At 40.8% G+C, this 16,912-nt stretch overlaps 1 protein-coding gene across 3 annotated transcripts in view; it reads left to right on the top strand.

Moving 5' to 3' along the window:
* LOC144679935 (serine/threonine-protein kinase OSR1-like) overlaps nt 1-16,912 on the top strand; it is a 246,877-nt gene that overhangs the window by 207,115 nt on the left and 22,850 nt on the right. For 2 of the 3 annotated variants that reach the window (XM_078540914.1, XM_078540913.1), the window contains 3 exons: nt 3,313-3,348; nt 10,866-11,081; nt 14,744-14,808. In XM_078540914.1, coding sequence (XP_078397040.1) covers nt 3,313-3,348; nt 10,866-11,081; nt 14,744-14,808 — 317 coding nt within the window. Of the gene's footprint in view, nt 1-3,312; nt 3,349-10,865; nt 11,082-12,225; nt 12,303-14,743; nt 14,809-16,912 lie in introns of all 3 variants that reach the window. The other variant, XR_013576449.1, reaches the window with a different exon arrangement.

Raw genomic sequence — 16,912 nt, 5'->3', positions numbered from 1 at the left:
AAGGCATTATTGGATCCTGCTCTCATCTGCTAAAACTGCTCACTATTCCAGGATCACCATGGAATGCAAAATTAAGCCCTGATTCTTTCCTCTACTGCAGGCCATCTTCTTAAACTGCTCTCCCCTGTTCCTTTCACCTTTTTGCTGCCCAACACGTGAGGAGCTCAGGGACTTCTTTGTCTAAGATAATCAGATCAACTGCTTCTCCCACTATTCCTCCTTATCAGACTTCCTTTATTACTCCCCCTCCCTGTACTCTAATTTCTCTCCTCATGGTCTCTCTGAACTCACCTGGTTCATGACACCCACCTCCTGTTGCTTGATCCTATTCCAACTGAACTGCTGATCACCCAACTTCCCCTCCTGGCCTCCGTGTTAGTTAATATTGTAAATGGTTCTTTCTCTTTAGGTGTTGTCCTTATCTCCTTTAAATCTTCTGTCATCACCCCTCTGCTCAAAACCCAAGACTTCCCACTATCCTTGCAAACTACTGTCCCATCTTCAACTTCCCTTTCATTTCCAAAGTCCATGAATGTGTTTTCACATCCCAAAATAATTCCCATCTTTCCTAGAACTCCATGTTTAAATCCCTCCAATCAAGCTTCCACACTTGCCACAGAAACGAAACAGCTCTTAGCAAAGTCACAAATTACATCCTATGTGACTGTGACAAAAGTAAACTTACCCTCCTTGTCCTCCTTGACCTGATTGCAGCCTTTGACATGGTTGACTACGCCATCCTCCTCCAAAGCCTCTCCACTATTTCCCAACTAGATGGGACTGCTCTCCCTGGTTCCATTCTTCTCTATTTAATAATAGACAGAGATTAACTTGCAATGGCTTGCCCCCCTGCACTACCTCTGGTGTTTTACCCCAAGGACCTGTCCTTGGTCCCATCTTATTTCCCATATACACACTGCCCCTCAGCAACAACATCCAAAGGCACGACGTTAGTTTTCACATGTACACTGATGGCACCCAACTCCACTGCACCACCAACTCTCTCAACACCCCCACTGTTGACAAATTGTCAAACTGCTTTTCCAATATCCAACTCTGGATGATCGGAAATCCCCTCCAATTAAATGTGGGGAAGACCGAAGCCATTGTTTTCAGTCCTAGCTACAGACTCCATCCCTCTCCCTGACAACAATCTGAGATGCCTTGAGAGAGAAGACACAAAATGATGCAATGCAAAGACAGGCAGGAGTTGGGATAAATCAAACAGAACAGGCCTATTCAATCCTGCTCTTTCTCTCTGGGATACCTGTTCAGCCTTTGACCGTAAAACTTAGTATTTCCCCACCAGGGCCCAGTTACTTCAGTTTCTTCATTATGCATAATCAACTTTCTGCTTTGTTCTGACTCTGCATTCACCCTACTTTTGATTCATTGCTAACCCTGGTCCTTCCCTCATTTCTATATCACTGTTTTTATTTCATGTTGAGCTCATATGTTCTCCAATTCTACCTTTCCTCTTTTTTTGTCCCTTCAACCCTCCCCCAGCCCCCTTTGTCTTTCCTCCTGCCTGCCTTATTTTGCCTTACCATTGTGATGAATTAATTCACCACTTTGCTGGCAAACTGCCCTAATCTCCATCTGTAGGATTCTATCCCTCTCCTTCCCATCTTGCTTCCATAGCTTTGTGTCACAGCATTCTGACCAAGGCCTAGGCTGTGAATGGCATTGAGCAGTCGTCAGGCCCTTTGGTTAGAGTTACCCAACCTTCCACTACTCCTCTTTGGCCTGTAGGTGTGCACTGGCAGTTAGTCTGACCTCAGAGCTGTGGAACTATCAGGTGAATTGGTAAAGGCTTAAACTTGAGCACAAGCAATTAGTTCTAAGACATTGGAAAAGGCCAAAAAAATTCTTACGGGCAATACCAGAAGTGAGGAAACATGTGCATCAGAAGAGGCAGAACAGACTGGAGCGTTTTTCTCTAGAAGAGAAAGTTGAGGGTGACCTGATAGAGGTCTTGCAGTATTGGATAAGGTAGACGTGGAGAAAATGTTTCCACTTATGGGTAAGTCTACAAAATATTTGTTTTCATATTTTGTTTTTATTTTTGTTTCATTTTTGTGTATATTTATTTATTTACATCCTTTTCCCATATACTTTTTATATATAGAAGTGCCTTAGAGTGGTGAGAAAATGGAGCATGCTACCACATGGAGTAGTTGAAGCAAATGACGTGGAGGCATTTCAGGGGAAGCTGGATAGGTACATGAGGGAGGAAGGAATAGAGATTATGGTCATCATAGTGTTGGGTGAAGAGGTGTACTTGGAGGCTCCTGTGGAGCATAAACGCTGGCACGGACAGGTTGGGCCAAATGACCTGTTGGCTTGGTGTAACTTTATTGTAAAAGTGCATAAGTAGAGTTGAAGTACAGATCACTCATGATCTAATTGAATAGTGGAACAAGCTTGAGAGGTTGAATGGCCATCCTAAGTGTCAGTATTTAAGATTAGGAACGTTCTTCGCTTCTGAAACATTATTACAGGCGCATATTCATTTTTTCAGTATTTTTTTAAAAAGCTCCTTTGGGATAAGGGTATCGCTAGTAAGGCCAGCATTTATTGCCCATCCTTAATTGCTCTCAAAAAGCTAGTGGTGAGCTACCTTCTTGAACTGGTGCATTCTGTGTGGATCTAATATACTTTTGTTCCTGTTCTAATGGTTTCTTATTCTATGCACCTTCTGGAAACTTTCCTTTTATGGAAACTTTCAATACTACCAACATCACGAAATTATATAGTACCAAAACTTCATGTGGAGAAGGGAACCAGCAGAAAAAGAGAAAACAATTAAATTCATGTTGAGAAGAGAGGTTTTAAGTTGCTTTTGGAAGAGAGGAGAGGGATAGTGAGATTCTGGGAGCAATTAACAGGAATAAAATGCTCGAAAGACCTCTGCAGTGGAAGGACAAGAAGCGATGCTGAACTGCAGGATCGGTGAGTGCAGTCTGGGGCTTGTGAAGCTAAGAGGGCTTTCACTACCAGCCTTCAACCCCACATTCCCCTCACTTTAGAGAAAAAAGTTAGCAACTGCCTTTTAAACAATCAAAAAGTAACATGCTGGAAATGAACAGCATATGAAAGATGATGTTGATGTTTAGGCATAAGCCTTTAGGGGCCCTGTCATTTTAATCCTTTCTAAGATTTAAAGTTGACATCACTTATTTAATCTAATACCAGTGGCTTTTTTTCCTTTAATTGTATCCCCATCAGATTTCATAGTTATCTTGTGAATGTTGAATTGATAACTATTTGTGCATTTAATTAATTTAATTTTTTCCCTTACTTTCTCAACAGTCCCCCCGGGTGAAAGAGTCTTCGCAGGGTCCAGATGTGAGTCAAAGTTTTTTTTTCTCTGCTTGCTCTCCTTGGGATGTGGATAACTTTAGCAAAAGTGTATTTATTTCCCATCACTTGCTGAAAACATAGTGATGGGCCTTTCTCCTTGCTCTGTTGCCTTCCTTGTGGTTATGGTGCACTCTAATGGTGTTAGGGAGGAAATTCCAGTATTTTAAGCAAATGATGAAAAAATGCCCAAGTAATGACAGTATGTAACTTCAAGGGGAATTTGGAGATGATGGTATACCCATGATGTTACTGCTTTTGCCCTTCTCAGTGGTAGACGTTGCTGGGATGGGGAGGTTCTGTTGGACTTGGTGAATTGCTGCAGTGCATTCTGTCCATTTGTACATACTGCATCCACATTGCAGCAGTGAGGAGGGAGTTCACAAGTCTGATGACTGGGAATGCTGATCAAGCAAACTGCACTATCACTATTACCTGGAAAAACTCAGCAGGTCTGGCAGCATCGGCGGAGAAGAAATCAGTTAACGTTTCGAGCCATGAAGGCTCGAAACGTTAACTGATTTCTTCTCCGCCGATGCTGCCAGACCTGCTGAGTTTTTCCAGGTAATTCTGTTTTTGTTTTGGATTTCCAGCATCCACAGTAGCTTTTAGCTCTTTGCACTATCACTATTATGTTTAATATTTGGAAGGAATTATTTAAAAGCTAGTTAACTTTTTCAGTGTGAGATATTAAAGGTGTTAAAAAATCTAGCTGCAGGTGATCTTGTTGAGAAAAATGGCTAGGGGAAAAGTGACTTCACACTACTTTTCTAGAGTGAGAAAAGGCCATTGGCCCTTTAAAACCAGCTTCATTCTCAGTCGACATATCACAAACTTCCTCCAATATTAAATAGTGCTCTTTGGTTTGACTCCTCTTCTCAGCAAGTAGATGACTGGTGTTGCTGTTGCAATGATTAGTCATTAAGGAAGCAAATGAGCAGCTCATTTTTAAAAAAATTCTCTTGGGGTGTGGGCGTGCTGGCTAGGCAAGCATTTATTGCCATCCCTAACTGATCTTGAAGTCATTATTGACAAATATAATTACTTCCAAAACATCATTGAGTTCAGAAAGCTGTCCTTTGCACAGTGATCAACATGTAGAAAGGAGCGAAAACCTTAAGTTGGTTTGAGAAACTGTGGATGTAGCAATGAAGTGTGAATGAGACCCCTGTATCTTTTTTTCAGATGACTGTTTCAAGTTGGACTGTGACATTTCGCTTATGATTTTTTCAAGGTGGTGATGCTATCTAACTAGGAATACTGGAGCAAAGAACAATTGGCATTCATGGAATAGTACTCTAGCATTAGCCAGCACTGTGGGAGGAGAGAGTGAAGAGGAGAAAACTGTATGTGAGAGGGGACCACTTTTCAATGTAGTAATGGCCCAGTTAATTCTTCAGTGGGTACGTCTGCTACATATCAGTGCCATAGAGCATTCAGGCAGCATTCATCTGGTGCTGCTGCTAGAACAAAGACTGACATTCAGCACCAAAAGAAAAAAAAAGACTTGCATTCATATATAGAGGTTTTCACAACCACCAGGTGCCTTAAAGCACTTTACAACCAATAAAGTACTTTGTGGAGTGTTGTCACTGTTGTAATACAAGAAATACGGCAGCCGATTTGCACACAGCAATCTCCCACAATCAGCAAATGAGATATTGACCAGATATGCTGTTTTTGGTAACGTTGATTTAAGGGATAAATATTGTGCAGAACACTGAGGATAACTACCCTGCTCTTCAAACTAATGCTATAGAATCATTCACATCACCACGAGTAGGCAAATGGAGTGTTTAATGTCCCGTCCAAAAGATGGCACATCCCTCGGTGCTGTACTGGAGTGTCAGCCTTGATCTTTGTGTTGAATAGAGTTGCCCTGTAAAATTAATATTCATTGTGAAATAACAAAAAACAGGAAGCATTTACAGACTGTAATCTTACTGCGATTCACAGTTGGTTTTAATTGAGAAACTGAGATAAAGGACCCATAGTCATGGTGCAGTATGTCAGCCAAGTTGAAAACAAGAACTGGGAATATGAGACACATCAAGAGAGAATTTTTTTTATACAGAAATCACAAAAATATAGTTGACTGTTGGCTTGGTATGCTGTTGTCCCCTCCCCTATGCTTTAGAGTTCACTTCCTGCCTGGTGAAAGAGGTACTATCGCAATATTATCATCTCGACCTCCACACTGAGGGTTTTTAAACGCTGCACTTTGAAGGGTACAACAAATGTGCTTCCTGCTACTATAAAAGGCAATCTGTGTTTAGGTAGGATCAAGAATGGAAATCATTCTGAAAGAAGGTAATTTATTGCTGGATATCCTCTTCGCCCTCCATGTCCATTATTATTACTCATACTTCCAGAACCCCGGTTAAGCACTTCAATTGCTATAATTTTCTTTTTGGACAAAGCAATCTTGCACACTAATATTAGAAAACTCTCCAGCATGCAGCTGAGTCATTGGCAGTTAATGAAGTACCTGGGTCGGGGGTGGTGGGGTGATAGTTGTGGGATGGCACAAGTAGAGAATCTGACAGACCAATTCCAAGCCCCAGGTGCATGTTAGACCATAAGACATAGGAGCAGAAATTAGGCCATTCGGCCCATCGAGTCTGTTCCACCATTCAATCATGGCTGATAAGTTTCTCAACCCCATTCTCCCGCCTTCGCCCTGTAACCTTTGATCCCCTTACCAATCAAGAACCTATCTAACTCGGTCTTAAATACACTCAATTGACCTGGCCTCCACAGCCTTCTGTGGCAATGAATTCCATGGATTCACCACTCTCTGGCTAAAGAAGTTTCTCCTCATCTCTGTTCTAAAAGGTCTTCCCTTTACTCTGAGGCTGTGCCCTCAGGTCCTAGTCTCTCCTCCTAATGGAAACATCTTCCCCACGTCCACTCTACCCAGGCCTTTCAGTATTCTGTAAGTTTCAATCAAATCCCCCCTCATCCTTCTAAACTCCATCAATTATAGACCCAGAGTCCTCAAACGTTCCTCATGTTAAGCCTTTCATTCCTGGGATCGTTCTCGTGAACCTCCTCTGGACCCTCTCCAGGGCCAGAACATCCTTCCTGATGTACGGGGCCCAAAATTGCTCACAATATTCTAAATGTGGTCTGACCAGAGCCTTATAAAGCCTCAGCAGCACATCCCTGCTTTTATATTCTAGTCCTCTCGAAATAAATGCCAACATTGCATTTGTTTTCCTAACTACCGACTCAACCTGCAAGTTAACCTTAAGAGAATCCTGGACTAGGACTCCCAAGTCCCTTTGCATTCCAGATTTCTGAATTCTCTCCCCATTTAGAAAATAATCTATGCCTCTGTTCTTCCTACCAAAGTGCATGACCTCATACATCCCCACGTTGTATTCCATCTGCCACTTCTTTACCCATTCTCCTAACCTGTCCAAATCCTTCTGCAGCCTCTCCGCCTCCTCAATACTACCTGTCCCTCCACCTATCTTTGTATCATCTGCAAACTTAGCCAGAATGCCCTCAGTTCCTTCAGAGTGCCCTCAGTTGCTGAATAACAGAACTCATTCCTGAAGTAAGAAAGAGGTGGCATAGATTCCTGACTGGGATCAGGACGGAAGGAGCTGTACATTCTGTAGATGCTGGTAGCACTGGGGAAAGGAGGACTCAGAAAATGAATACAGCGGTTAGGTGGTGGATTAGATCTGTAGCAAACAGTTGATTAATTTATCTATACAGAGGAAAAAGTTAAAGGTCCATGCTACTGTACTTGGATTAGCACCATTACCAGCAGGCCCCATAATCTTCCTCCCCTGCTTTTACAACAAACACCTGGACCTTTATCGCAAAGATTGAGGCTATCCATTCAGTTGTCTCTCCGGAATACTCCACCCCCATGGCCGTCCCAAGATTCTCCACTGCCCTAGCCCTGAACCTGATTTTTTTTTTCCCTTGCGTAGTTTCTTTTCTATCTCTCCTTATTCCCCCTCTGAGCTCATCTTGTTTGTGAGACAGCTCCTACTCTCTCTACCTCATTCCTGCTAAAATGCGCCCTGCCCAACTTCAGTTCCCCTCTATACTAGTTGGCATTGTTAATTTTTCCTTCACCTCGGTACTTTTTAAAAATTCAATCAGCATGAATTGCTGTTCCCTAATTAACTTCAAGGTGAGCTGCTGTCTTGAATACAGCTGAGTGACTTGCCAGGCCATCTCAAAGGGCAGTTAAGAATCGACTGCATTGTGAGAGTCACATATAGGCCAGACCAGGAAAGATGACACATTTCCTTCCCACAGGACATTAAAGTTGGGTTTTTATGACAACATAGCATTTTCATGGTCACCATTACTTAAATTAGCTTTATATTCCAGATTACATTTTACTTATTTGCATTTGTATTTCAGTGTACAGATGTGGTGGCCAAGGCACATCCATGATTATACTACATTAGAAAATTAATATCCTTTTGAGTAGATCCTGCAGTCATGAAACTCTTGTTATATAGCTGAGCATTATCTCAGGAAAACAGACTCTTTAAGAGTACAGAGACTATTGAACCAGGCAGGAAGGGTATTTGATGAGCGGATCTTTCTTGGCAAAATCTGCTCTCAAAGAATTTTGACGAAAATAGTGTCATGAACAACAAGAATGACTCCTTTTCTCAGTATCACTGGATGTGTTCAAAGAAGAGGCTACAATCCCTCAGATGCAGGACAAATTGGTTCATGCCCTTTTCTTTAAGAACATTTAACAGTGTTTGATGTATTGATGAGGATGGTCCAGGGTGGGACTCCCTGAACATTTGAATGTATTGGGATAGTTTTAAATACATATTTTAATTAAAGTTAGATTTGTGTGATAGGGTAATTTTCTTTTTTTATGATTCATTTATATTTTTTTAAGGAACGAGCAATGTACTTGAAATCAATTGGTATGGACAGTAAAGTGATTAAATTCCCCAGCCACTCTGATGGAAATTAGACTCATGTTTCTGGATCATTATTTCAGACCTCTGAATTACTAGTCTAGTAATACAATCACTATGCTACTATGCCCCCGTATGTTGCCCCTCCCATTCAAAACATCCTTTAATATCCTTCAAGGACATACCTTTAACCCCCCCAACTCTGAACAGGCCTTTTCTCTCTAGTTTTTGAATGTTGTCATCTCACAAATCCGTGCCCATCTTTCCTGTAGTTCTATGTTTGAATTTCTACAATTGTTTTCACCCCTGCCACAGTACAAACAGTCCTATGTAAAATCACGAATGGTATCACTGTAATAGTGATGGGTGGTGCAGGATGTTGCCGCAGCCTTTTTATGGGCACTTGCACCATCCACCTCCAATGTCTCTCCATTGTCCAACTCAGTGGGGCTGCTTTCACCTAGTTCTATCCTTGTCTATCTAACCATACCCATGGCATCCCCAACAATGACTTCTCCATTCTTTCCTAAACTGTTACCAATTGAGTCCTTCCCTGCCTCCTCCCTCATCTACATGTTGTACCTTAATGACATCATATGAAGATTGAGATCACAGTCCACTTGTACACTGACATCCAGTTCTACTTCACTATATTCTCTGGCCCCCATGCTGCCTCCATTTGTCAGATGTAGAGTCTCAGATAATCTGCAGTTTTCCCCCAGTAGAAATTGATAAGACTGAAGCCATTTCCTTTGGACTCCACCACAAACTCTTGTCACAAGTTGCACCTGTTTCCCTGAACCCCTACCTAGCTGCTCTTGCAACCCCAAATCCCTTTTCACCCACCATTGTGCCCTCAGTGATTTGGAATCTTTTACCTAAACCCCATTGCGTCTCCACCACCACCCCCTTCTTCTTAAGATATTCCATAAAAACTCCACCTCTGACTAAACTTTTAGAACCTGTAAACCCTCTTAATATATCCTCTCTTGTCTCAGTATCAAATTTTGTGCGATTACACTACACATCTGTGAGGTGAATTGGGAGTGATTTTTCACATTAAGTTGTTGGGCAAGTTGCCACAGTGTGAGATCCCATGGCAGATCCTGCATCTTTTTATGGTTGGAATTATTATGCAGTTTGCACCTAAATACCACAATTTTCTATGAAAAGCGAGAAATGTGGTAGAAATGCTTGTATTTGCATGATAACCACACTCCATAGATGGGAGAATTTGTAGATATTTACATTTCCAAGTGCACATAAAGCTACCCTTCCAATTTTCCAGTGTTGCCATGAGGTGGTGATATTGTGTACCCAGAATTTGCTAAATAGCAACAGCCTTAATCAAGCATTTAGATGATGATAAAAACCCATGCAGGATCATGCTGGATGTTGGAAGAAACCGTCTGCTTAGATTTCAGTATTTTAATCGCACTTAACTCTGAATGTTTATGAAGCTTATTAGCATGCAATTACACTGTATACAGCATAATTATATCACAGGTTTCCAAGCAGCCTGTGATCATTGCTTAAGTAGACTTAAGCAGGTTACTTGGCATTTTGAAATGCTGAGATTCCCATTGTAACATTTAATGAACCCTGAACTTCCTACATGAAATATATATAAGAGCAAAATACTACAGATGCTGGCAATCTGAAATAAAAGCAGAAAAGACTGGAAATACTCGAGCTCAGGCAGCATCTGCGGAGAGAAATAGAGTTAATGTTTCGGGTTAATGACCCTGAAGAAAGATGGAAATGTAATAGGTTATGAGCAAGGGGAAGCGGGGAGGAAGTACAAAAAGTCTGTGATGGGTGAAGTGGCAGGACAAGTTGAATGTATATCCCCTTGGGTTTATTAATAGAAATAAGGTACAAAAGCAAGGAAGTTACACCAAACCTTTATAAAATACTAGTAAGACCTCAGCTGGAGTAATGTGTTGAATTCTGGGCACCGCATTTTAGGAAAGATATCAAGGCTTTAGAGAGGGTACCAAAGAAATTTAAGAGAATGTTACCAAAGATGAAGGATTTGAGTTATGTGGAGAAGCTGGGGTTGTTATCCATAAGACAGAAGGTTCAGGGAAGAAATCATTGAGGTGTTCAATATCATATCTTTTTGATAAAAGGCGAAACTGTTCCCAGTGATGGAAGGTCCAGTAACCATAGGACAGAGATTTAAGGTGATAGACAAAAGAACCAAAATATGCACAGAAAGTTGTGATGTGAAATGATGGTGAAAGCAGATTCGATCGTAATATTTTAAAAATTGGATAAATATTTGAAGGGAAAAAACTTTTACAGGGCTTTATGGAAAGTGCAGAGGAATGGGATTAATTGAATAATTCTGCCAAAGGGCCAGAAAAGGGATGATGGGCTGAATGGCAGTTTTCTATGCTGTATCATTCAATGATTGTAAATGCTCCCTCACTAACATTAATCTTTTGTCTACATGTGCCATAGACACCACCTAGAGAGCATTTCCAGTACTGCTAAAATTTTGTGGCTCAGTGAATGTATTAATGTTTTGGAAAATTAGGTGGAAAAATAAGCTGGTGTGTCATTTTTATGCATTTTTTTTTTAATTAATAGCTTTTCGCATCAGCAGAAACACCAGGCTCAAATATTCAGGCTTCTGGACAAGTCCAGCAACCTCTACCTCAGCCATCACCAAAAGTACCTGCTGCTGCTACTCAAGCTAATCAAATACCTGTTATTCAGCCCTCGGTAATACCAGTCACAACACCAGCAGCAGTACCGGATCCCAGCCAGCAAGCTGCAGCTCAGCATCAACTACCTGCATCCCAGGTATGCTACACCTTTTAGAAATAGATGAAAGCATTGATTTCTATTTGCTTCATGAGCTCCAGAACCACACTATTTAACACGTTTTCCGCTGATCATAATTCCAAAATTGTGTATTTCATTGATGGGGGCTATAACAACACCTCTTAATTGTTGAAAGTGTTTTAAGTTTGAATGTTCAAAAGAGTAGCATTATAGACAAGTGAAGATGAGAATAAATATTTGAACTATGCTGAAGTTTAATTCCCCTTTTTTATTTTTAAAAAAAAAAGTTTCTACAATCTCCCTTTCACTTAGGAATGATGCACATCCTTCAGCATGTCTGCAATAGTTCAGAGTGGATTATACTTAACTTTGTATCAGCGAATTGATGTAAAGACTAGTCCTAAAATGCCTAATATAAAATGTAATTTCTTTGTTTTTTTACCCCTTTGATGTGATTCCTGTTGAAATTATGTAAAGTGCATGATTTAAGTGAGCTTGGCTTCTCAACAACTGAAGCTGTGCCAGTTTTTGTAGAGATTTTAGTTTCTTTTTTTTCTCTACACAAAAACACTCTGCACCAAGTACAGTAAACTTCTGCCATTCACGACCTCTTTCCCAAATTTGTTTACCCACATGAATATGTTTGTACACCCAATCAACCATTGCGGCCCCAAATCTTCACCCATTTGAGGTATTTGTCCTGAAATATCTTCAGAAATTGGAAAGATTTCCATTAAGGTTAATTTTAAAATACCTGTTTATCATCATCATGGAATTCCAAATGAAGCAAAGAGCCTAAAAGTAAGAGTTTGATTTCCTAGATAGTCAGTGATTGAATTTGAAAACACAATACAGATTTCTAGGGGAGTTGGGGTTGAGCAGTCAGCTGGTGAGCTACTTCATAGATTAATGCTTTGCAGGTTTTAATTTGTTGAAACAGAAATATAGATTTGTTTGGGTGAAAGGGTTAAAAGTTCATCAAGCTTCATTATGAAGTGTGAATAAACTCAAAGCCAAGCTGCTAAATAACATGCTGGCACTGCAGAATAATTATATGCTGGGTAAAATTAAGACTCTAGTTTGCATGTTGTGGTAATGGAGTTTTTGTTGATGATGACTAAAATTAAGGACATGCTTTTTTTACATTTGGGGTGTGAATTAGAGGGATGCCACTGCTCAGGAGAGAGAGTTTAAAAAGTTGGAGAGGTTTCCACGTGGCAAAGCTCAGATGTACAGCAGGCAAGTAATTTTGCAATGGCTGGAACCTATCTAATTCACTCCCGTTATAAAGTATGTTTGGCTTTCGCCATTTCGACCTTTGCGAGAATTTGTGGGACTGTAACTCCTGCAAACAGTGGGACTTTACTGAATACTCTCTTTGATGAGCAAACAGCCAAACACCTGACTTCCAACCTTCCAATCTTGTCACTTAGATAAAAGGCTTGTGGGTTGTGAAAGAAAATTTTAGAACTAGCATACTTTACACCGGGTGGTCAGCTGGAATGGGTTGGCAGGAAGCTTTTTTTAATAGGTTCATGGGATGTGGGCATTGCTGGCAAGGCTGGCATTTGTTGCACAATTGTTCTTGAACTGAGTGGCTTGCTAGCCTATTTCAGAGGGCAAGTTAAGAGTCAACCACATTACTGTGGGTCTGGAGTCACATATAGGCAAAAACCAGGTAAGGACAGCAGATTTCCTAACCCCAAAAAGACAATATATGGGTTTTTATGACAATCGATAGTTTCACTGTCACCATTACTGAAATTTAATTACTGAATTTAACTTCCACCAGCTGCCATAGTGAGATTTGAACTCGTGTTCCTCGAGCATTCGCTTGGGCCTCTGGATTACTAGTCCAGTGACATTGCCACTACGCCACCATCTCCCCATAAAGTTGAGACCAAGGCATTTTAAAATTAATTAGATGTTATAATGGGAAAATGGCAGGAGCTGGTGTTCTGGAAGGATAAACTCAAATAGGTTGAATTTTGCACCGTGCCCCCTGGGAGATTTTTCCTCTTCTGCTACTGACCTTCCAAGTTCAGAATCTTTTTGTGTTTTTTTTGTCCGTTCTTACAATACTTGAGAGAAACAACTGTTGTATATTGCAGCATTAAAAGCTCAAACATGAAACTTTTAAAAGGCTAATAAGTATTTTTGTCTCGAATATAAATGGTGCTTGGACAACAAAACAGTTCAAATTTGGTAAGGTTTTGATTTCAGAAGCAGGCAAACTATAATTGTTTATACGAACAAGGAGTAGGCCATTCAGCCCCTCGAGCCTGCTCCACTATTTAATAAGATCATGACTGATCTGATTAAAATTGAAATGCCACCCCCTCTTCCCTTCTCTCGTTAAATCAAATCTGATCCAAATCCCTTGCATATGTGTGAACTTGTCTACCACGGTCATTGGAAATGGAAATCATGGCACTTTTTCCTTGCCCCACCTCCTCCTCCCTATATTGTGGCCAATTAGAAGACCCCAAGCTGGTGCCTTAGCTCCTATCAATGAACTCCTCACAGGTTAGCGTTGGAATTGGTGATTCCATAATCTGGCTTTCTCAGAGATCATTAGCTCCTGGAAGTAGTAATTCTGTTAATTGGGATAGGAAGTTCAAAAGGCACGGTCCTTTATAACATTTGTTTAGCAATAAGGAATGTCATATTATGATCTTTGGAAGAGTTTTCTTTAATCTGGTGTAGTTTAAATTCTCTGTTTCCAAATTGGAGAATGCACAAGTTTAGAAATTTCTCCAGTTTCTATTTAAATTAGATCTGTATTTGGTGAATTTTACAACCATGTGCAAAAGATTGCTGTGTGGCAGTGACGCTCATAACATTGCCTGAGGCCACTTTCCTGTTATAGGCCTTTGGCAAACGTGCCGCTTGATCATATCTAGTCAACTATTCATTGCTTGCGAGGCTGTGGAATGTTACCAGAGGTGGAATTCAACTTAGTTTCTACCGCTTACCCTACTGCCCGGCAAGCAAATTCTGTTAGGAAGCAAAGCTATCCAGCATTAACAATATGGGAAATTGGTCCTGTTAATTTGCATCTGCAGTTTTAATAGAAACATTTTCTGTTGGTTCTATTTTCCCCTTGCTGAGAGAAGTACCTAGCCCTCACTACATTAGGTGGATCATTGTTGAGGGCAGCACTGGGACAAGACAAATGGCCATAATCATAAAATGAGAGCTCAGCAGTTCAGGAGTAAAATCAAAGTATTGCTATCATCTCTAACTTTTTCACACAAAAAGATATTAGACACCTGGGGGTCTCAAAGGTTGTGGATGCTGGATCAATGCACATTTGCAGAATTGCTATCAAAATATTTTTGTTGGGCATGGGTGTCAAGGGTTATAGATACAGGTAAATGGATGTTCAGGCCAAGATCAGTCATGATCTAATTGAATGGTGGACGCAGTAGAGGGGCTGAATAACTTGTCTTCCAATGTAAGATACCACTTGGTCCTTTTAATTTAAAAAAAAGCCTGACACGTTTGTTTATTGCTGTTTAAACCTTTAAGTATTCGACTTTGAATCTTCCATTTTGAGCAGGCATTGCTTTGACCTTTTCACGGGTTTGTGTAACTTTCATAAAATTGATGCAGTTATTGTGCTTCATCTCTCCCTTCCTTGTGTATCATTCCGCTGAATTGATTCTTGTTGCTTGCAGTTTGTCCCTGGTTCTGCTGCTCCAGATTCACACCAAACACCCATCAGCCTTGTGTTAAGATTACGGTAAGTGAAATCTGATCAGAACATCAAGCTATCATGTCATGAAAAAGTGATTGTCCAAAGCTCTTGCAGTTTTATACTGTATGTGCTGTGATATATGAAATGAGTGTTGTAACAATTCTTTTTCAGACAGATTTGCTTACCATTTTATTTTACAGAATCCCACTTCAAAGCTGTTTAAGAACTATGACATTGTTTGTGGGATGAGCTGAGCTTCCGAAACCCATGTTCTCTTCATTACCAAGACTGCCTGTCTGCTTTTTTTTTCCCCATAATGTTACTGATCTCAACCCATGCCTTAGCACATATGCATGGTTTTGTGACCTCCAGACCCAACTATTCCAATACTCTCCTGGTCAGCCTCCATCTTCCAACATCCATAAACTTGAACTTATTAAAAAAAGTTTGCCCATATCCTAACTTGCACTGACCCATTCTCACATCAGCCCTGTGCTCACTGACCTACATTGATGCTGAGTCCAGCAATGCCTCAAATTTAAAACTATTTTCCTTGTTCAAGCCCCTCCTTACCTCTAATTTCCTCCAGCCCTACAACATCCCTGGAGCCCTGCATTTCTCCAATTCTGGCTGCTTGTGGATCCCCAATTTCCTTTGCCCAAACATTGGCTGTGCCTTCAGCTGTTTGAATCCCAAGCAATGGGATTCCCTCTCTACCCCACTACATTTCTTTGCTCGTTAAAGACGTTCCTTACAACCTACCCCTTTGACCAAGCTTTTGGTCACCTGTCTGAATATCTCCTACATCGCTCAGTGTCAAACTTTAGTTAACAATGCTCCCTTGCAGCACCTTGGAATGTTTAACTACATTAAAGGCATTACATAAATTCAAATTGTTATTTCTATTTTGGCAACTTATTAATTGCAGTTACCCACCAAATGAGGGTCCATTTTCAGATGTTTAGGGCTCTTGGTCATTAATGGGCATGACAATCTGAAAAATACAATGCATTTACACAGTAAACTATGGGGTATAGTGGAGAGCCCTAACCAATAGATCCCATTTCCACTTTCTGGTGTGTGCTGAGTTCAATGATGTTTGACTGACCATGTTCAGCCTTGCTGAAGGAGAGGATAAAAATAAAGTAAGTTCATTACTTATGGTTACTATCCATGACTCCTGAAAAACTTGTGATACAGAGTGAGAAGCTCTCACAGATGAAAAATATCTAAAATTTACATAATATTCCATTTCCAGTGGCGTTGAATGGGGGTGTTGACAGGGGGTTGTTCAGGAGAAGTAGGGGTAATTGGCCAGGTTCAAAAATTGTAATTCGGGCTCCATTTTTAAGTCCTGTTGTTCCTTTTTTAAAAATGAATTCTTATGTCTACATTTCCAATGGAAATTGCTTACGTAAATTTAGTTGCTGTAATTACACCCTCCTTGTAATGTTAGCATCATAGTGTATTCAATGGAGGGAATGCATAGTTGCAGCATGACAACCATGGAAGCCATTTCTATTATAAATAAGAATTTACAATGTAAATTATTGACAGGAGGTGCACACAGCCATTGTGTATATTTTTACTTGTACCCATACACACTGAAAACTATGTTAACAATTGGCTGTGATGTCAAATGGCTGCTGATGTTGACTCTCTACGTTTACTCATGAATAGCCATTTGAGCCATTTATCATTTGAAGAACAACACCCTGTAGAAACTAGCACCTTCAGGCAAAATGGAGGTAGAATTTAGTGGTGGTGAATGTGGGTCACACCCACCAGTTGGAGAACCACTGGGGGCGCCACATCGCCTTGCCACAGGAGACCCGTAGTATTCCGAAATAATCAGGAGCTTACCTGGACAGTTTTGGGCCTCTAACTAAGGCACCAGTAGGGTAGAAATCATGTCCCCAAGACCCTACCCAGTGGATCGGTGATGGATCCTCCTGAGATGGGCAAGTAGGGTGGGATGGACTTCCCAGGGAGGTGATGTCAGCTGGTGGGTGATGGGTGGAAGTGGGAGGGGTTGACTGCTTCCGTATCTGAGGTTGCGAATGCTGCTTAACATTGCGCAATCGTCAGCGGACATCCCCACTTCTGACCTAATGATGGAAGGAAGGTCATAGATGAAACAGTCCATGTC

This window comes from Cetorhinus maximus, chromosome 4 (assembly GCF_964194155.1).
Source record: "Cetorhinus maximus chromosome 4, sCetMax3.hap1.1, whole genome shotgun sequence".
NCBI classification, from domain to species: domain Eukaryota; kingdom Metazoa; phylum Chordata; class Chondrichthyes; order Lamniformes; family Cetorhinidae; genus Cetorhinus; species Cetorhinus maximus.
Note: the sequence above shows the minus strand (reverse complement) of the source record. Positions and strands in the feature narration are given on the sequence as shown.